General features: G+C 45.5%; 1 protein-coding gene across 3 annotated transcripts in view; it reads left to right on the top strand.

Moving 5' to 3' along the window:
• Window positions 1-751: 751 nt before the first annotated feature.
• The window catches only part of PHAF1 (phagosome assembly factor 1), a 30208-nt gene continuing 8857 nt past the window's right edge, over window positions 752-22102 (top strand). The window contains exons 1-9 of one of the 3 annotated variants that reach the window (XM_067018287.1): window positions 752-835; window positions 959-1074; window positions 7174-7256; window positions 11602-11685; window positions 16874-16917; window positions 18744-18823; window positions 19058-19152; window positions 19949-20046; window positions 20136-20248. In XM_067018287.1, the coding sequence (XP_066874388.1) occupies window positions 1011-1074; window positions 7174-7256; window positions 11602-11685; window positions 16874-16917; window positions 18744-18823; window positions 19058-19152; window positions 19949-20046; window positions 20136-20248 (661 nt within the window). In that variant the 5' untranslated portion in view covers window positions 752-835; window positions 959-1010. Of the gene's footprint in view, window positions 851-958; window positions 1075-7173; window positions 7257-11601; window positions 11686-16873; window positions 16918-18743; window positions 18824-19057; window positions 19153-19948; window positions 20047-20135; window positions 20249-22102 lie in introns of all 3 variants that reach the window. The other 2 variants (XM_059045992.2, XM_067018288.1) reach the window with 2 other exon arrangements.

Genomic DNA, 22102 nt, shown 5'->3' on the forward strand with positions numbered 1-22102 from the left:
CAGGCTAAAGGACCCCCTACTCCCGACTTGTAAATGAGGCAACTGAGGCACAAAGAGTACCACCGGTTTGGTCAAAACCAAACAGCGTTGGCGGTAAAGCCGGCTCTGACGGAGCTTCTGCTCTTGGGGGCTGCGCACAGCTGAAGGTACTCAGCCAGGAGGTCGGGCTTAGCTCCTCCCCTCTACCCTAGTCCTCTCCCCCAACTGCCCCCCGCCCCGCCCCTACACACATGCTCGAGCCCACTCCCCGCTTGCTTTGAGTTCGACCCGAGCCCCAGGGGCCGCAGCGAGAAGGAATCATTCCTGGATAACTAGAGGCAGCTGCGGCCGCCGTCAGTCTCGGCACCAACCGGGAGTGCCAGGGCGCCGGCGCGTCTTGGGCTTTGCGACTCCGTGTCCTCCCTCCCCGCTGGACCTCAGGTGGTGCGCCCTCGGAACTCGCCTTTTGCGCCCACTGACTGTGAGTGGGCCGTACATGCAGAGACGGCAGACAGGTGCTGTACAGCCATGTCACATGCATGTATTGCGTGGTTCACACATCCTTGTGTGAAACGTGTGCGGTGTGTGTGCAGATGTAGGGGTTCACGGAGTATGGTGCTCCTCGTTCCAAGAGCGCCAGCACTTCCGGATGGTCCTCTGAGGCCTCTCTTTGCCTTCGCCCGGACTGTCGCAGCAGCCTATCCAGAGTTTGCGCCTGAGTGACTCCGCCTTAGCTCCTCCCCGCGAAATTGAAATCCCGCCTTCGCCCCGCCTCTGCCACACTTTACGGCCCCGCACGCCACTTTTGCCGCAGACGCTCCTGCTGCTGCCGCTGCCCCAGGCTGCTGCCGGTGAGGTGAGGTGAGGTCAGGTGAGGTGTGGTGTTGGGCCGGTAGCGCTGGCGACCGGGTAGACGTGGAGAGCAGGGCTGCACCGGGTCGGCGGGGGCGGTGGGTCACCTGCTGCTTTGTTTCTTCAGCTCCGGTCCCGTCCGCGCTGCCGCAGGGAGGCCGCCCCGGCGAGCCGAACCAATGCTGGATCTGGAGGTAGTGCCCGAGCGCTCTCTGGGAAATGAGCAATGGGAATTCGCGCTGGGTGAGTATGGGGTCCTCCCTCACGACCCTACTCGCTGATCCTTCTTTCCTTCCTTCCTTCTTGGCCCTTCCCACCTCTGGGCTCTGCTCCTTACTCCCCTGCGCCCGCGGTTCCTCGGCTCTTTGGAGCTCCAGCCACTAGATGCCCGCTCCGACCGTCCCGACCCGGCAGCGTGCCGCTCTGCCAGGCCCTGACGCCCTTGCATCTGGCCTCGGCGGGGCCCCTCCTGGGGCAGTGCTTCAGTAATAATAACAATAACAATGGCTGACACGCCCCAAACATTGACTCAGGGCCAGGCCCTATTCTCCTCTGCATAATTATCTCAAGTATGCCGCCGGGGTCGCTACTCTTGTTATTTCTGTCCCCATTTTACAGAGCAAATATCTAAGAAGTGACTGACACCCTTAAACACCGCCCCAGTGGTCTGTCTCCCTTTGCTTTTCTGGGCTGTGGGTAGCCTCTAGGAGAAACCCAGGCACTGTACCCATCGTCAGATGTCGGGGATCTGGTCAAGGAAGTTAAGGAGAGTTTGTGTGTGTTAAACGAACGGTCAAGGAAGTTAAGGAGAGTTTGTGTGTGTTAAAGGAACTTCTGACTAGCTTCCTTCTCGTTTTTAATGTGGTTGATGTGTGGTGTAATCTAAACCCAGACCTTAGCCGAGAGAGTTAAAAGTTGAATGAAATAGGAGTTCGGGGAAAGTAACATTTAGCTTGTAGAAAATGCAGGTTGGCCATTTTGTGAGTTTTGGCCCATTTTTTCCCTTTCCTCAACGTCACTACCTTTATGTGTACAATCATTTGCATTCGGTAACCCCAGAGGGTGTTTACTTTTCTGTTCCAGCACTAGGAAGAGCGGGTGGGGAGTGGGTGTCTGTGTTGTTTGTGCAGGGCTGAACTTTTGTTACACTAATTTGGGCTACTGGACTGAGTCACCTGCTCCATTGGGCTATAGCTTATCCTTGAATCTGGAAGACTCGTGTCTATGGAGATGGGGTTGTTGAGAAACTGCAGAACAGGTTTGCTGGTAGGACTCTGCTGGTGCTCAGTGTCTCCGTGAACTGAACAACAATCCTCCTCTGGGTTGTAGGAGCCATTTTAATTGAGAATTTTCAGTCACCTTCTCTCGTAACACTGCAGCTTCTTGTGAAGCACCAAGAACTTGATTGAGAGGCTAATAATATCTTTACCACCAGGCCTATTTGTCATGCAGATGCTGTTTGGCTTCTAGTTAGGAAAGAACCTCCCCTAACCACAGCTTATGCTCATACCAAGACTTCACAGGGTGGAGTGAAAACTGTAACTATAGCTTCAAACTGTGCTTGATGGTGTGACCAGGTTGTGGATCTCTGTAGTGCAGTCTCTGGATCAAAAGTAGTGATTAGGATATCATTTGAGATTTCCAAAAAATTGGGTGGGAGAGTAAGGCTTCTTCTGTCAACTGTTGCTTTGATACCTTAACCCCTACTCCTAACTTTGCCAATTTCTAGAAATTAAGGATTTGGGTAGTTTTTTTAGGCTAAGTAGCAACCACAAACAGTGAAAAGAGCATTTGTGTACATTGGGCCCAAAATTGAACTTCGAGTGAAAGCTTATGCAGGGAATGAGCCTTGATGATCATCAGCCTTGATGATTACTTTGTGGGTTCTAAAAAAAAATCCGCATTTTGGGGAATTCCCTGGTGGTCCAGTGCTTAGGACTTGATGCTTTCCTTGCTGGGGGCCCAGGTTCAATCCCTGGTCGGGGAACTAAGATCCCACAAGCCGTGCAGCATGACCAAAAAAAAAAATTTGTATTTTTGAATTGTGTCTGCCTGAGAGATGGTGGTCATTTAACTTCCCCAAGCTTTTTATAAAAAAGTAATTTTTCCCTCTTTCTCAATCTTCTTCCCAGCCCTCAACACATTTAAACTGCAGTTGAGGCTCATAGGTAGGGATAGGTCTAGTAAGTGGATCTGTGCTTTAGAACTCCATTCTTAGGCTAGACTAAAGTCACCACAACCCTGTAAGGTAACCTCCATTTGCCAGATGAAGAACAGGCTCAGAAAGGCAGAGAGGAGAAAAAGAAGCGTAACAGGGATTTTCTGCTTCTCACTGCTCTGTCCTTCTGAGTATGGGCTCAGCTTTGTCTCCAGGTTTCTTTTTGGAATCTGTGCAAATGCAGATATATCTAGCCCTTGCCATCATCCACCTGGCACAGTGAGGAGCTGCATCCAGCTTTTTGGCTGCCTTCCTGTCCTTGGTGTACTCTTGGGAGATTAGGGAAATGCCAACAACACAGAGACAGGAAAGCCTAGGCAGAGAGGAATCTCTGAGAGTGCCACCCATGGGTTGACCAATGGTGGAGTAAAGGCAGTGCAAACTTGAAATGTTTTCAGTGAGACTTGCAGGGTGTACTGGTATGGAGACATATCTCTAAATTTGTTTTTAAGTTAATCTTGAAAAAAATTGATAACTAAACAAGGACCTACTGTATAGCACAGGAAACTCTTCTCAGTACTCTGTAATGACCTATATGGGAAAAGAATCTAAAAAAGAGTGGACATATGTATATGTATAACTGATTGACTTTGCTGTACAACAGAAACTAACACAACATTTTATATCAACTATACTCCAATAAAAAATTTTTTTTAATTAATTTTGAAAATGCCCAAGCAGGGTAGATTTAAAGGGTCACTGGAGAATGGTCTTCTCTGAGATTACCTTGTTCCAGAGAGACTGGGGGCTTACTCTATTGAAGGGTCATTCTGTGGACTCAGCTTATAATCATTGAAAATTGAGTAAGAAGTGGTCATAAGCCCTGAAGAGTTTAGTCTAGTGGGAGGGAAGGAGTACAGAAATAGTTCATTTTATTATAATGAGGTAGAGGTTGTATAGGGTGCTGTGGAAGGAGAGAAGAGACTTGACCTGACCTGGGAGTTCAGAGAAGGCTTCCTATAAATCTGTAGGAACCAATACCATTCCTGGAGCCAGTGAGCACCAGGAAGGCCCTATCAGAAGTCTACTGCCAAATTTTTCAACTACACTTCCATAGACATAAATCTTCCAGTCAGGTTTAAAAAAAAAAAAAAGTGGGAAAGATAGATGGTGTGGGGAGCTGCAAGCAATTTGGTATTGTAATTAGAGCATGATGTACTAGTGGAAGAAGATCAGATCCCCAGATTCTCTATTTGTAGTTAGCTGCCTGGGACATTATCAAAGAGTCTCTGTTCAGTGGAAAAAAGGATGTCTATTAGTAAAGTGTTGTGGGCATGGGTTTAGGAAGAAAGTTTGGAGACGAGATTTGGAGAGATGGGTAAGGAAGAGGAATCTAGAGGTTTCTGGCTTGAGTGACTGTGTTAGAGATATTGAGATCCAGAATATAGAGGAGAGGCCAGATTGAGGAGAAGATTAAAAAGTCACTTTTAATCTGTCAACTCTTTTATTTGCCTTTTTAAAAAGGTTTATTTATTTATTTAAATTATTTATTTATTTATTTGGCTGTACCAGGTCTTAGTTGTGCCACGTGGGATCTTTAGTTGCGGCATGCGGGATCTAGTTCCCTGGCCAGGGATCAAACCTGGGCCCCCTGCATTGGGAGTGTGGAATCTTAACCACTGGACCACCAAGGCAGTCCCTATTTGCCTTTTTTTTTTTTTTCCTGCGGTACGCGGACCTCTCACTGTTGTGGCGGAGCACAGGCTCTGGACACGCAGCCTCAGCGGCCATGGCTTACGGGCCCAGCCGCTCTGCAGCATGTGGGATCCTCCCGGACCGGGGCACAAACCCGTGTCCCCTGCATTGGCAGGTGGAGTCTCAACCACTGCGCCACCAGGGAAGCCCCCTATTTGCCTTCTGATATATACATAAAACAAATTGAGATGTAAGTCAGAAACTAGTTGGTTGGGTGAATGAGGGATGGGCAGAAGGAAATACTGCCCATGATAGAGACTTGGGAAAGTTGGAGGAACAGCAGGAAAGAGTGGCATTGATGGAGACAGGATGAGAATTCTCAGAGGGAGAGGGTGGTCCTAAGGGCCTACAGGATCTATGTATTGTACCTAATTGCTTTATTTCACTCATTCAGAGCTCAGCAGATACATAGAACCACTTACTGTTGTGTGGTGGGCATGGTGATTGAGTGCTGAGGATACAGCCGTAAGACAGACATTGTCTCTGTCCTCAAGGGGGCATGTAGGGGAGACTCTTACAGATAAATAAATGGAATGGGAGGCTTCATTAGATATGGCAGTCAGGGAAGTGAAGTGTGAGCCAAGACCTGAAGAATGAGAAGAACCAGCTCTGGGAAGAGCATTTCAGCAGAGTTGATTAGTGCAGAAGCCTAAGGTGGGCAAGAGCTTGATGTGTGCTAGGAACAAAGGGAGGCTTGGTGAGCAGTGGAAAGAGTAGAGGAGGTGGCCAAGGTCCAGAATATTCAGGGCTGTTAGGTGATGGCATGTTGTTTGGGTTTTATCCCCCTGTAATGCGAAACCACTGGAGGGTTGTAAGCAGGCAAATAATGAGTAAGGTGTAGGATGTGTAGAGTTTAGAAGACTGACCATATACTCCACACCCTTCGGGGGGTTAGGTAACTCTTAGAGCTAGAATGGTGCTCGGGTTACTTTGCCATATACATGGTTGGTTCCCTTTAGAGGGCTTTTGTAGCCTTCCTTTACCAGCAGTTGTGTGACAACTGGTCATTGGTGGCTGCTTTGTCTCCTCCAGGTGGGTTACTCCCTGGAAGCCTCAGGACCCAAAGATTCCAAGGCCAGGAATTTGATGTGGTTAGGTGCAAAAGAACTGTCCCTCAAGAAACTGGTTTGTGCCATGTGGCCTTCTCTTTCTCAGCACCTGAGGTTATCTGTCTTGCCTACATGGATGTTTGCCCATTCCCTCTGGGAGAGACAGCATAGATGCTCCTCGATTTCAGGAATGGCAAAGCTGAATGGTGCATCAACTTGTTCATATTCTCAACAAACATTTAAATCTCTACTGTGTGCCAGGCTGTATGCTATAGAAAGCTGGGAAGTACCTTAAGGTGTGGTTCCCTTAAGACTGTAGAATGGACCATTGAATGAAGGCAGGATTAGATCATTGTTTAAATGTAGATGGGTCACACATTTTTTAACCTTCTGATTCTTTGTGTGTGATCTCTTTTTTGCACATCTCTCCTGGAATCAGAGGTAAACTGATCTTGAATGTGAGCCACTGTGCTGCCCCAAGGTCATATGTTGGTCCTTCTTCCTTTCTCTTATTACCTAGCCCATAATCCTTCAGTCCCACTAAATAAATGTTTATTCAGCAGCCACTGGGGACCCATACAGTGGTGAATAACTCAGACACTGTCCTTGCACTCATGAAGCTTTGTTTTTGGATTGTCTCTGTGAGTTTCTTCTTGTTTGAAATATAATGCATTCTGTGAGAACATACTTTTTGCTGTTCCCCATGAGTCCCTGGAATCTTTGAGATGTCCTTGGGATCTGGATTTCTTAAACTGGGGTCATATGTAAATTTGTTTAAAATGGCCCACGAGTTAAAAAATCAAGTGTTAAGATTTAGAGGATGTTTCTGGGTTGATAAGTGAGAATCCATTGAAATCCTTCATAAAATAAGTTGATTCTGGTAAATGTGTGATTTTTCACTTTTTAAATGAGCCCTGACAAATCATGTGCTCCTGCAGACTAAAAGAGGAGACATATCAGAAAGGAAGGGAGGAAGGACCTGCCTAGGTTATATGTAATCATGGCAGAGTGAGAATCAGAACCTTGGCCTCCAGAGTCATGCAGTCAGTGCATTTCTTACTCTATTCTTTGGTTCCTGCTGACTCGCTTTCTCTAAGCCCTTTGCCTGCTTGGGATCAACATGGAAGTCCCCATTTCCAGGAAGTCTTACATTTACTCTCTCCCCTTATACAATCTAGTTATTCCCTTAGTGCTTGCCGTTAACTTTATTCTCTAGCTCTTACTGCTTATTGAACATTTATTTACTCAATATGTCCATAGACTTTAGTGGCCTCTGCTCCCACCCCAGGCTTTACTGCAGGGATTAATGCCTAGTACAGTGATAGATGTCAGTAAATGGATAGCCCAAGTAACCACACAGGTGTCCTTGCTTTATTTCAGGAATGCCTCTGGCTCAGGCAGTAGCCATTCTTCAGAAGCACTGTCGCATCATAAAAAATGTCCAGGTTCTCTACAGTGAACAGGTGAGTGGTGGCTGATTTGTTTACTGAAGTAGCATCCCTACTCAGTGAGTCACCTCTGGAGGCAGATCCTCTTGGAGATACTGACTGGCAGGAATTCCTAGGTTAATGCATTTGAATGGGAGAGTCTTCAACACTAGTCAGTTACCAAGTACATTTTCTTTGATTCTGAAACTTTTGTGGTTTTGATAATCCAGTGCTGCCAAGCCTAGAAGAGCCGTAATAACCAAACTTCGTTTTTTATTATGTTTGACTGGCTCTTAAAAGGGGCTTTTTCAGTGGGAGGTTACCTCAGGGATTGTCTGGCCTTCTAGGGTGCTTGCTTTCCACTTTCATGTTTAGTCTTTTCTGCTTTGTTGATTGCTTTGGTTTGTGTTCAGGATTGTTGCGGTACAGATTTCTAGCTAGCACAGCATCCCAGACTTGAAAAGAAGCAGGTATAGCTCACCCCTTTACTGAGAATGATCTGATATATGGAAATTACAAAGCATTGGCTCCAAGTTAATGGACATGTTTTACTTTTTTTTTTTTTTTTTTGGTCTGATTTATGGTAGTCTCTATTAGTGTTGTGCCCAGAATTAACCCCTGTAGTATAATGTTATATGTACCTACAAGGACCTTTTCAGTTTCCAGAAAGAGTATACTGTATTTTAGAGTGGCACTGGAGCAGAACTTTTTGAACATCAGGATTTCTTTTATTAGGTTTTATAAGTAAAGTTAGAAACATTTTTATAGACCTTTAGAAATAAGATTCTTTTTATCTCTAAAAATGCAATCTCCCTTCTGTTGAACTTACTGGAATCCGTGGTTCTTCTGGACACAGACACTATGGAGAAACCTTTGTGGTGCCCTATGTGTCATAAACCTCAGGGAATAGTTTTAATCCTACACAGGCTACAAGATATTCTCAGTGCCTTTTCTGAGACCCTTTAAGTACCGATATGATGAATTTATTTCCATTTGTTGCAATTAGTTTCTGATCCTAAAGCAAATGGCAGGTTATTTTTGACATGAAGAATGTTGTGGATTGGAGGTGGGTGAGGCTTCCCAGTTTGGCTTAGTGTCAGAGTTGAGCCTGTTAACCTATACCCAAACATTATATTTCATATAATATATGATATAATGTACAGTACAGAGGTATTGTACCCCTCTGCCAGCCTAGTGAGGCCCATGTGAGGGGTCCTTCTGAGACAGGGAATGCTTAATCTCCAAGCAAGTGCTTGGATATTCTTGTGCCTACCACAAAACACAGTACTTGGGCAGAGGTTCGTGGAGCCACAATGCCAAAATGGTTTCTCATTTATTTAGTGAAGGATGGTGACTTCCTCTTTTTTGCACTCAGATCATCCCTAACCTTATTTGACTTTCAGTGTTAGACCATGAGGGATTTACTCATGACAAGTAGCAGCCATCAAAACAGGGATAATGGGCTTACTTCTTGAGCTTATAGCCACCTGTACATTTAGTTAAATCAGATTTAAGCACCCAAGATTAGATACATTTGAAAGTAGGCTTTAAACTTTCTTAACCAATTATTTAAAATGAATTATATTTCATATATCATTACCTTGTTGTCTGTCATTCCAGCCTTTGGGTACAAATAGTAGTTTTAGCATTAATTAAGCTAATTTCCCCCAGTGTCTTCTAAGCAGCTGGAATCATAGGGTTTTTTGGGTTTTTTTGTTTGTTCTATTTATTTATTTATTTTTGGCTGCATTGGGTCTTTGTTGCTGCATGCGGGGCTTTTCTCTAGTTGCGGCGAGCAGGGACTACTCTTCGTTGTGGTGGCTTCTCTTGTTGCGGAGCATAGGCTCTAGGTGCACAGGCTTCAATAGTTGTGGCACACAGGCTCAGTAGTTGTGGCTCACAGGCTTAATTGTTCCGCGGCATGTGGGATCTTCCCAGGCCAGGGCTCAAAACTGTGTCTCCTGTATTGGCAGGTGGATTCCCAACCACTGCACCACCAGGGAAGACCCCGGCATCATAGGTTTTTAAATCCAAACCTTGGTTCAGATCTATGCTTTTCCCCATTTCTTGGTTGTCCGACTGTAGCAAGTTAATAACCCGACTGGTTCTCCTTCTGTAAAGTGGATATGGTTTCCTTATAATAGAATAATCTTTTGATGAGCATCAAGAGGAAAGTCTCTCAGAGCTCTGATATGGTGCTTCTTAAATGTGGGTCTTGTCCTCTTCTGCCCTCCCTCCCTTCCTTTCCCATTTGTCTCTTTGCTTCCCAACATGTGCAGAAAATCATTTGGCCCCATTAAACATTTCAGAAATATCTTGTCTCTAGCAAATCACACCTTGGAAATTAAATGTGCATATCAAGTAGGTCCCATCTTTCTTACAGGGAAGAGATGTTAACAACTAGCAGAGACAGCTTTACTGAACTGGAAAGGACCTGCTTAAACACCAGATATAGTACATGTGTGCTTTGGTTCTGTAGATATAAAGTACTAATAAAACATTAATTGTGAGGATGATTTGCTTGCTTTTGAAAATTGCTTATTTATGTCCTGAATTGTAACAATGCCAGGGAAAAAATGATCAGATCTTGGGAGCGTGTAAGAAAATTCAGATACTCCAAGCAAGGATCTTGAAAGATGCTAAAATCTTGCTTCATCCTGCTTACCACCATGGACTAGCCCTCAGATATAGAACTGTGAGGACTTCCCTGGTGGTGCAGTGGTTAAGAATCCGCCTGCCAATGCATGGGACATGGGTTCGAACCCTGGTTCGGGAAGATCCCACATGCTGCGGAGCAACTAAGCCCATGTGCCACAACTACTGAGCCTGTGCTCTAGAGCCTGTGAGCCACAACTACTGAGCCCACGTGCCACAACTACTGAAGCCTGCGTGCCTAGAGCCTGTGCTCCGCAACAAGAGAAGCCACGACAATGAGAAGCCCACACACCGCAAAGAAGAGTAGCCCCCTCTTGCCGCAACTAGAGAAAGCCTGCACGCAGCAACAAAGACCCAACAGAGCCGTAAATAAATAAATAAAGGAAAGAAAGAAAGGAAAGGAAGGAAGGAAGAAAGAAAGAAATAAATAGAACTGTGTATTCTGGGTTGAGAATAAGTGACCTAAGGTTTTAGACATTCATACAGACCTACTGGAAAATTACAACATTCTTTCTTCTAGTGTTTGCCAGGCATAATGGTGCCACCTGGGCCTGCTGCTGTCTTGTGAAGCTCAGTGGGGTGGATAGGAGCAGACAATCTGAGCTAATCTCAGAAAGCTCATTCTAGAGCATTTTTCCAGTAAGGCTCACACCAGCAGGGGCACCTGGCCTTCCATCCCATATCTCTGTCTCTCACAGGCATACCTTCATTTACTGGGCCTACCTTGAGAAGCTCTATAAAGAAACTTGTCTAAACCCTTTTTGACAGCTATGTGCCAGTTTCAAGAAGGGGCAGGGTTTTGGATGGTGGTGTTTTTCTTCTACTTCTGGGCAGCCTGGTTCAGGCATATGGAGAGTCTTCAGACTTTGAATTGATTGCATTGGCACAGAAGCAGGCAGGTGGGGCAGACTCTAGGAAAGAGTACTGTATGCTGAGTGCTGAGCTTGGTGCTTTCTGATCTACTATCTCTGTCCTCATAACAACCCTGGAGGGGAAGGGATGATGGTATTCCCATGAAGAAACTAGAGCTCAGAGAAGTTTAGAGAGTCACTTAAGGTCACCAGCTCACCAAGACTCAAGGCCAGCTCTGTCCACTGCTTTGCTGCTGCTCCCCTCGCCCCAGGACTCAGAAGGGGCAAATGTAGAAATATGACTCCTTAGGTATTAGACTTGGGCTTTTCACTTTCTGATACTGGATGGTGGGGGGAGGGAGGGAGGAGTAAGAGTGTCATCTCATACATAATCAGATCACAAGGTACTTCTTTGTCCTAGAATCTGGCATAAAACAGTCAAAGAATAAAATGTGTTTTCCTATGGGTGGTACAGACAGCCTGGGAGTGAATGGACATAGGTTTAGCTGACATGCATTGACCATTACTTGCTGAGTTTGGATCCTGGCGAGGCCTTTTACAAGGCTTTTATTCCTCATCAACTACTCTGTAGGTTTGACAGCAGTAAGCCCATGCTACAAATGTGGACCTGGGACCCTCAAAAGAAAATGGCCTGTATACTCACATAATTTTGGCCTTTTCCCCCAGGTAATAACTTAAAGGCTGGAAGTAGAGGACACTGTGTTCACAAACCAGTTTCTGGCTTCCAAACCTGTTAGCTGTCTACACTTAATATTCCCTGTGCACTGCATTTATGTTGTAAGGTTTCAGTGGGTGCTGGTAAGAATACTACATGTTCAGAGTGTGTATTTATTTATTATTTTGGTTTTTTGTAGTCTCCTCTAAGCCATGACCTCATCCTTAACCTGACTCAGGACGGGATCAAACTACTGTTTGATGCTTTCAATCAGAGACTTAAGGTAACTATAAAAGACGACTAAAGTTTCACGTCAGGCTGATTAATGTGTGATGTTGTGGGATGTTTCTGAAACTCATAAGTGGTAGTAGACTTTTGTGGTTTAGAGACAAGCACAATATAGGGGACTGAAGCTGTGCCTGTTCCCCTAAAAAGAGAGAAGCTGGGGGGGTGGATTGGGATGGTTGGAAAGAGGCTGGGAAGGACTCCAGCCCCAGGCTCCAGAGGTGAAGGGGAAAGAGTGTTGAAGATTTGGGAATATGCTGTGGGGAGGGGACTTTTATGTTGAATAGGAAAATGAGAAGAGCTAAGTATTTGGCATTTATTTTATTTATTTATTTTTGGCTGCATTGGGTCTTCATTGCTGCGTGCAGGCTTTCTCTAGTTGCGGTGAGTGGGGGCTCTTCTTCCTTGCGGTGCGTGGGCTTCTCAATCCGGTGGCTTCTCTTGTTGCGGAGCACAGGCTCTAGGCACGTGGGCTCAGTAGTTGTGGCTCATGGGCTCTAGAGCGCAGGCTCAGTAGTTGTGGCGCACGGGCTTAGTTGCTCCGCGGCAGGTGGGATCTTCCCGGACCAGGGCTCGAACCCGTGTCCCCTGCATTGGCAGGTGGATTCTTAACCACTGCACTACCAGAGGAGTCCGATCCTGAGTCTTTAAAAGCGTACTTAAAATGGGGACTGACTGCAGAATAGGACCAGAAGACTTTAGTAAGGTTTTTATATCTTGTTGTTTTGCTTCATTCCTGGGTCACACAATAAGACTGGGAATATGAAAAATGGAAACTGTTCTTCCTAAAATGCTGAAGCTTGGACCTTAACACCACCAGCACTGAGTTGTTTATTGAGCCCCTTTAAAAGGAAATGTAAACAAACAACTTGCTGGTATGTAGGATTGTCTTAACTGGCAGGCAAGTGCAGTTTACTAACACCTGTTTCAGTCCAGGATGTTGTTGTGTTATTTTTAACTTATTTATTTATTTGTTTGTTTGTTTATTTATTTATTTTTGGCTATGTTGGGTCTTCGTTTCTGTGCGAGGGCTTTCTCTAGTTGTGGCGAGTGGGGGCCACTCTTCATCGCATTCCGCGGCCCTCTCACTGTCGTGACCTCTCTTGTTGTGGAGCATAAGCTCCAGATGCGCAGGCTCAGTAGTTGTAGCGCACGGGCCTAGTTGCTCTGCGGCATGTGGGATCTTCCCAGACCAGGGCTCGAACCCTTGTCCCCTGCATTGGCAGGAAGATTCTCAACCACTGCACCACCAGGGAAGCCCCAGGATGTTTTTTTTTTTTTTTTTTTTTTTTTTTCGGTATGCGGGCCTCTCACTGTTATGGCCTCTCCCGTTGCGGAGCACAGGCTCCGGACGCGCAGGCCTAGCGGCCATGGCTCACGGGCTTAGTTGCTCCGCAGCATGTGGGATCTTCCCGGACCCGGGCACAAACCCGTGTCCCCTGCATCGGCAGGCGGATTCTCAACCACTGCGCCACCAGGGATGCCCCCCAGGATGTTTTTAATACACTGTTTACAAATGCCTGGACATGAAAGGTTAGTCATGTGACATCAGACTCATGCCTCAGTGTCCTAAGGTTGAATGTGGCTCAGGGCAGTGGCATGCCAGAGCCATCGTCCTGGTTAGTTTATAGAGTTGCCTTTCCAAAAGGCTTGGAAGACAGAACATGGAAAAATGATCTGTACATGGAATAAGAATTCCTCATTTATGATGGTTTTTCAAAAAGGAAAGTTTGATGTGAACATTCTTATCCCCACAACACCCTTGCCTCCTCTTGTAGGCTCAGTCATCCTGTCTTTACTGACTAGAAGTTCCACACTGGCAAAGGGTAGAAGGTGGTCTTCAGTGTGGCCTCATCACAAATTAGGGGAAATTAATCTGGAAACACCTTTACAAAGAGTCATTTGTCTTTAACTTGGTAAATCCACTTTAGGAAACATAACCGAAAAAGATTATGGGGAGGGTAATAATGCCAGATATTTACAGCAGGGCTTTTCATAGTAATGAAAAGCCAGAAGTAACCTAAATAGACAACAGTGGGGGATAGATAGGCAGCCTACCATAGAGTTACAGCATGGTGAGGACAATATTATATATTTAGCGAGCACTTAGTACATGTTAGGCACATGGCTGAGTGCTTCCCATGCATTTCCTAATTTACTCTTAACAAGCCTGTAAGTGGTCCTTCTTACCAATGAAATAGCAGAGGGACAGAGGATAAGTGGTCTACCTGACACCAAGCTTTTAACCCTATGTTACCAGAGTGCGGTAACTGGCCACTGGGAATAGAAATGGCTTACGTTTGTTGATGAGTATGGGAAATAGATGTGATGAAGGCTGAAGCAAATAGTGTAAGCAAACTATGCAGAAAAGTGAGGAATGGGGAAAGAGATAGAGTAGAACCTTCTCTCTGCCTTCTGTGGGGTCCCTGTGAAGAAAGAGGGGCTGGGGCCCTGCCTGAGCCCCTGGAAACTGAGGAAGTGATCCCTCAGGTGCCCTTGGTTGGTACTAAGTCTGACCTCACCCATCTGCCTGCCCCTCCATCTAAGGGCTTCAGAAGCTGCTTCTCCCCGATGCTATCTCCTGCAGCTTCCCCATCCTCTCACTCCCTGCCTATGAGAGAGCGCTATGGAATGAGGCTTCACAAGTCACAATCTTTAAAGCCACCTGTCTTTTCCTTTCCTATCTTGGCTGCTGCCATGTCTTCTCCTCTGGGGAAATCAAGGTCTTTTCCAGCCCAGAGGGTGGAAAACCATGGACTTCAGATTTCCCCAGCTACTTGTCCCTATGGCCCAGCAAGCTCCATGGGTCAAAATCTGCTTGTTGATTCTGGCAAGGGACCCAGAGTGCCGACTGTCTTGGAGTCCTTCGTGTCACAGGTGCCACTCCATAAGTGTTGGTGTGGGCTGTTGGCAGGTGAATGATAGTGTCACAGCAAGAATATCCTGGAGGACCACAGGGTGAGCAATGGGCAGCCCTTGGGGGATCATCAGCCAGCCATAGTAGTAGCACTCAAGGAGGCAGAGTGCTTGCCCCTGCTATACAGGCAGGGATTCTGGCTGAGGGTTGAGGCCTCTGCCAGCATGGGACCCTGGCCTCAGTAAAATGGCGTACCAGTTTGGCATAACACACTGCCATGCCCAGGCTTTCTGAAGATAGTGTCATGAATCACAGCTATTCCCCTGCCCTTGCATGACCTCTCTTGACACCACTTCTCATATTTTTGAGCTTCATATTTCCCTTAGCTATCTTCATACCCGGCTGACTCCCTGACATGTGTTGTGTGCCTCCTCTGTGCAAACTAATGAGCCAGACCTCAAGGGGCTTAACTCAGTGGTACCAGTGAACAGCATATGCTAATAGCGGTACCAGTGAGCGGCATATACTAACAGTGTAGGAAAGGGTAGATTGAAGTGCTACATACAGCAGCCCAGCAGAGGGAGTGATTCTTAGCAGCAGGTAGGATCAGAATAGCTGCACCTTATAGTTAAGAGGTGCCCAATTTGTGGTTCAGTTATGATTCTCAAACAAAGTTAGGGACAAGTCTGACCAAGAATGAACTGCCTGTTATGTCTCTGTTCCTGTGACAATGCCAGATGCTCCTGTACCCAGTGTCCCACAGCTCTTCCCAGGATGAAGCCCTGATTGTCAGGGCAAACAGACATTGAACCAGCTCTGCTTGTGCTTCTTCAATGGGAGCCAAACCTCCCAGCTGTAGGATACCAGATGGTGCTCCAGGCCTCAGCCAGCTATGCTACTGCCTGCCTAGCCCTTGATGCCATTGTCATAAAAGACTTCACATTGCTCATTGCTTGGCATCACTAGTGGCTGAGTGTTCAATACCTTTTCCTTTGTCTCATTCCTGAGTTCTTGACATTTCATCTGAGGCTGAACCTTTTGAAACTTCACAAGGGTCCTGAGGTTCTCCAGGTTTGACCAGATGCTCTTCGTTAGGGATATAGCTGAATATTGTCACACTTGACCTAAGCTAATGTAATATGACTTGTTTTCTAGTAGGATAGACCTCCCCCTCCATCTTTTTTTGTTTTTGTAAACCACAGTATTTTGAAGCTGTTTTTGAAAGGGACTTGATTTGGGTTTTTATAATGCAGCAAAGTATACAATAAAAGGAAGGGGGCTCAGTATCCACCTTACAGGTTACAGCCTTCACAAACTGCATGAATTTGTTTCTGTGGAGGTTTTCACTGTCCTGTAGCATGGTATGTGCAATCTTTTATGTGACCCAGCAGTAGATGATATCCAAAAACCTGATGCAGAACATCAATGGACATCTGTTGAACAATCCACTAGAAAGAGGGGTTGGGTGAGTTTATGCTGTGTGTGTGGTATGGGTTTTTCTTCCATTTTTAAAAATAAGAACAGGGGCTTCCTTGGTGGGGCAGTGGTTAAGAATCCACCTGCCAATGCAGGGGCCACGGGTTTGAGCCTTGGTCCGGGAAGATCCCACATGCTGCAGAGCAACTAAGCCCGTGCACCACAACTACTGAACCTGCACCCTAGAGCCTATGAGCCACAACTACTGAAGCCCGCGCACCTACAGCCTGTGCTCCACAACAAGAGAAGCAGTGCAATGAGAAGCCCATGTGCTGCAACAAAGAGTAGCCCCCGCTTGCTGCAACTAGAGAAAGCCCGCATGCAGCAACAAAGACCCAACACAGCCATAAATAAACAAACAAACTAATTAATTAATTAAATTTAATTAAAAAAAAAAAAAAAAAAAGAATCCGCCTGCCAATGCAGGAGACACAGGTTCAAGCCCTGGTCCGAGAAGATCCCATGTGCCGCAGAGCTACTAAGCCCATGCACCACAACTACTGAGCCTGTGCTCTAGAGCCCGCAAGCCACAACTACTGAGCCCATGTGCCACAACTACTGAAGCCCGCGTGCCTAGAGCCCGTGCTACCAACAAGAGAAGCCACCACAATGAGAAGCCTGCGCGCCACAACCAGAGAAAAGCCTGCGTGCAGCAACGAAGACCCAACACAGTCAAAAATAAAATAAATAAAATGTAAAAATTTATTTTTAAAAAAATGTAAAGTGCAGTGCTTCAGGAGAATTTCAACTAGTGATATATTTTTTTCTTCACTACTCTATAAATGTCTTTCTAATTAATCTTTTTCAACTGCAGAGCACTGACAGCTCTTAAACATTTGCTTTTTATTTTTAGGTGATTGAAGTATATGACTTGACTAAAGTAAAGTTAAAATATTGGTAAGTTTTCTCCTGGTATGTGTCATAGGCTCGGTACACAGGGGCTTTATCTACTACCCATATTAAGTTAGTAAAGGATTCCCATCTGCAGCAATCCTGGGATTACAGCCTGGTGCCATGATTTCCTCATGCAGCCTCCAAGTCTACTCACTTTCCTGGGGAAGAGAAGGAAACCTCATTAAGAACACACTGTGTGTGAAACACTTCACATATGTGACAATTTATTTAATCCCACAACAAAGCAGGACCTCAGCTCAGAGGTCTGTGACTGTCCCCTGGGTCATAGCTGCCCTTCCCTGCACAACCTCTTTTGGCACCTGTTTATGTGTTCATTCCCAACAGAGGTGGGACAAACCAGATACATCTGACTTCAAGGCCTATGCTAAAGAGAATGCCAAAAGGATTACTATTTGGGGGGCCAAAATCTGCTTTTTAGAATGAAAATGGGATGTATTTGTGCCTGTATGATGCACAAATATTTGAACCTCCATTATGGTAAGGTGCTGTGCTGGCATCTAGAATATTCCATTCAGTAAGCTTCCTTAACAGGGTTACCTTCTCGAGGGTGTGTAAGGGATCAGTTCCTGGGCTGACTCAAGCAGTGTTTGCCAGTAGAGAAGTGGATAAAGCAAATGCATAATAGCACTGACCCCTGCAGATTCTGATTATCTTTTAATCTTGTTGGGGCCTTCTGTACCTCAAGGTCTGGCTTCTCTTTATCCTCTTAAGAGACAGTGGTGGGTAAGAGTGAGGGTTCTAGAGTCAGGCTTCCCTGGGTTTGGGTTATGACTTCTTCATTTTATTACTCTGTGAAATTGGGCAAGTCACTTAACCTCTTTGAGTTTGTTTTCTCATCAGAGAAATGAAACCAATAATCAGGTTGCTGGTTGCTGGGTTAGGAAGATGACATGAGATAATACTGGTAAAACATATAGCACAGTGCCTGGTTAAAAACAGAGGTTCCAGATGCAAGCTATTATATATAGAATAGATAGACAACAAGGTCCTACTGTATAGCATGGGAGACTATTTTCAGCATCCTGTAATAAACCATAATGGAAAGACTATGAAAAAGAATGTATAATTGAATCACTTTGCTGTACAGCAGAAATTAACAGAACATTGTAAATCAACTATACTTCAATGAAATAAATTTTTAAAAAGCAGAGGTTTTCCATAAGTGATAATTAATTTTTTAAAAAGTATTCTTAACCTTAAACATTTTCCTTAAAGTTGTAAATGATTTATCTTCATGCTCATTATCTGAAATCATACGCCTCTCTTTGCTCCCAAGCCCACCCCCCTCCCAGGTATTTTTCCTTTGCTTGGGATCCATTCCGCCCTATCCACATACCCATTCACCCATCCATGAGTGCTGGTTCTGCTTATTAGGAAAACAAGCTGTCTCGCTTGGCTATACTCTTAAGACATTCATCCCTTCTTAACAAAGTTCCTCTTCAAACCAAACTACTAGTATGCATCCTGGGAAAAACGCATTAACAGTGTCTATTTCTGAGTACTCTTTATCCAAGTCCAAATGTCTTGGGGCTGAGGCCGGATTTATTTCCTGCTGAACTGGCCTGGTGGCTACAAATGTCTTGGGAGGTCCTAAAGAACTAATTCTCTGTATCAACCTCAGGAGAATTGACTATTTATGACCTCATTTATTGTCTCTTATTTAAAAGTTCTAGAGTTAAACTTTTATTTTGATATAATAGTAGACTCACCCACCTGTGTTTTAAGAGTAACTCTTCCAGCCACCATCTCTAATGATCTGTGAGCCCATCTTGCAAAGCCTGGTATTTAAAAGTATCTCTGTTTTTCAGTGGTGTGCATTTCAATTCTCAAGCCATAGCTCCCACCATTGAGCAGATTGACCAGTCTTTTGGTGCGACCCATCCTGGAGGTAAGCCAAGTCCATTTGATTCCTCTGGTCATCTGTAGCCATGTACCTGTCGGATTTGGGGGTTGGTACTTGGGTGTGGAGGAAAGCTCTTCCCTCTTGTTTTCAGTCTAGTAGGTCAGTTCAAAATGAGACACAAGGAAGGTGTTGCCAGCTATTACTCCCTGCCAGGCTGGTTTGTGTTCGCAACTTCTAATGCCATTCAACCATGCCATTTTCTTCTCCCCACTCCCACAGTGTACAACTCCGCTGAGCAGCTCTTCCACCTCAACTTCAGAGGACTGTCTTTCTCTTTTCAGCTAGATTCATGGACTGAGGCTCCCAAGTACGAGGTTAGCCTTTCTCTTTCCCTGATATTTATTGCCTGGTGCCCAGGTAATATGGGTCAGCAGAGTACCATTGGAGGAGGCTGGATTAGTGCTCTTTCTCTGGTTTCCTGATCTCTGAGGTCTTTGGAAGCCAATGGGGGGTACAGTGGGGGAAGCTGATAGAACAAAGCCCAGGCTGGCATTCCCAGGAAGAGGGCGCTTCCAACTGAAGAGTGAGGTCGAGCTCATTTTGCAGAGGTAAATCCATGTCGTGTCTCAATGGCCCGGAATTTGAGAGAATTCATCCTTAGGCAACAGCATCCTTAGTGTTATGAAATGATAGCTTTTTATAAGTTTTACATTTTATTAAAGGAGGCATCTCTACATTTTCTCCCTGATGAAGGAATGAAAAACTAAGTAAAATTAAAGATGAACTTTCATGATTAGGTAATTTATTGACCTGGAGACAGGTTGGACTGTGTGCTTTGACCTGGCCAGTTTTTTTTTAATATCAAGAGTTTTAATCTTGATAAATAAAACAAGCAAACTTCAAGTTTCTCAGAAACCACAGTCCCATTTTTCTACACTGTAGGTAACCATACCCATTTTTATAGATGAGGAAATAGATACAGAAAATTTGTACCAAGTAAGGCAGTACCAGTAGCAGAGTTCTATCTGAAACTGAGATATTCCTATCCTAAATTCCTTACTTTCATGACCTGGCCAGTTCTTGAAGACCATGAGTGTCAGGAAAATGCCAGAGCCTGAGTCGCATGGCCCACAGTGTGCTTTTATTAACATATTTATCTTGTGTTTGCAGCCCAATTTTGCCCATGGTCTGGCTTCTCTCCAGATACCCCACGGAGCAACTGTGAAACGAATGTACATCTACAGTGGAAATAGCCTACAGGATACCAAGTACGTGTAGGGGAGCACAAGCTTCATGCTAAGGCCATGGGCTCCCTGGGAGGGAGGGCAAAGCCTCTGCTCACTGTGCCTTCCCCCAGGGCTCCCGCGATGCCCCTGAGCTGTTTCCTGGGCAATGTGTACGCTGAGAGTGTAGATGTTCTTCGAGATGGAACTGGACCCTCAGGTTTACGACTTCGCCTACTTGCCGCAGGTCAGTTACTGGCTTTGGGGTGGTGGATTCTCTGTTATATCTTTGTTGTGATAGTCTAAACTCCCACATCCTTGGGATAGTTGGTAGAAGACAAATGGTGCTGATGTTTATGGTTAAAAGTTTTCCTTTAAATCTGTGAAGGGACAAGACAGTCTTATTTTGAGCAAATCTTAATAAACGGCAGTAAAACTTCTTCCCTCAGCAAGTACATCAGCCTCCGTGTACTTATGTAGTTTTGCAGTGGTTCCTACGTCCTGGAGATATATCTTATGGGCTCAGTGTTGTACGTTGTCTCGTTTTCCACCCTTTGTGCTCATTTCTCAGAGTAGACTGGCAAGAGGAACTTGTTGAATTGTGATTTAGCCATACCCTGCTCAATTTTGCTGACTGAACAAAAAGAGTTGCTGCCTTCAGTAGCTGGTCTCTCCAGGATTCACGCCTCATCTTGTGATTTTTCTTGTGTGGACAATCTCAACTCCTTCAGACCTTTGGATTATACTTAGTGGTACTGAGATCCTCCTGTGTGTAGTTTGCCTCTATAAAGATGGCCTAGGGACTTTGAGCTCCATGACGGGGCTGTGCCTTAATGGAGTTCATCTTCTAGCCAGTGTTTGTTTGTAAGCTGAGGTCTTGCATCAGCCTCTGGGGCATCCGTTCTCAACCGTTTAGAATCTGGTATATAAACTGTGAACTCACTCCCCTGAACAATTAGACAGTTCGCAGCCTCCACATTAGAAATTTCCTTTTTAAAAAAAGAAAAATTAATTATATATATAATTTTTTAAAAAATAAATTTTTATTTTTTTGGCTGCATTGGGTTTTCATTGCTGGATGCAGCCTTTCTCTAGTTGTGGCAATCAGGGGCTACTCTTCATTGCAGTGCATGGGCTTCTCATTGCAGTGTCTTCTTTTGTTGTGGAGTACGGGCTCTAGGCACACGGGCTTCAGTAGTTGTGGCTTGTGGGCCCTAGAGTGCAGACTCAGTAGTTGTGGTGCACAGGCTTAGTTGCTCTGCAGCATGTGGGATCTTCCTGGACCAGGGCTCGAACCCATGTCCCCTGCATTGACAGGCAGATTCTTAACCACTGTGCCACGAGGGAAGTCCCAGAAATTTCTTAAAATGTGGTGTTCTAGCCATGGCAGGACACCAGCTACTTAAAGGAGCATTGCACTTGAGCTGTAGTTTTTTTTGTTTGTTTGTTGTGGTTTTTTTTGTTTTTGCGGTACGCGGGCCTCTCACTGTTGTGGCCTCTCCCGTTGCGGAGCACAGGCTCCGGAAGCACAGGCTCAGCGGCCATGGCTCACGGGCCTAGCAGCTCCGCGGCATGTGAGATCTTCTCAGACCGGGGCACGAACCCGTGTCCCCTGCATCGGCAGGCAGACTCTCAACCACTGCGCCACCAGGGAAGCCCTGAGCTGTAGTTTTTGAGAGAATTGAGATGTGGTAACAAGGTCAAGCAATTTAGGTCTGTCTTCTCAGGAGGATTGCTGCTTGAAACAGCAGGATGGTCAAGGATGGTGTGATTATCCCAGCTGACAGCAAGAGGAACCTGTTGAGAGTAGGGGGTCTCAGCCAATTCTGACTGCCGCCCTGTACAGGACACTGCTAGCAGTCACATCTCACCGCTTACAGGGTCAGTGGGGAAAACACTTTAAGTCAAGGCATCACTGAGTTACTATCCAACCAGTTACTCATTGAGAGTTTCCTCTGGCAAGCAGAAGGGTAGCTTGTCCTGGCCAACCCATTTCTCACATCTTTTTCCTATGGAGTGTGGCTACAGTGATGCTTTTAACATGGAAAGTCCATTCAGTTGTCTTGATCCCCACAATAATTTATAGGATGCCTCATTCCAG

The sequence above is a fragment of the Kogia breviceps genome, chromosome 18 (genome assembly GCF_026419965.1).
Source record: "Kogia breviceps isolate mKogBre1 chromosome 18, mKogBre1 haplotype 1, whole genome shotgun sequence".
NCBI lineage: Eukaryota > Metazoa > Chordata > Mammalia > Artiodactyla > Physeteridae > Kogia > Kogia breviceps.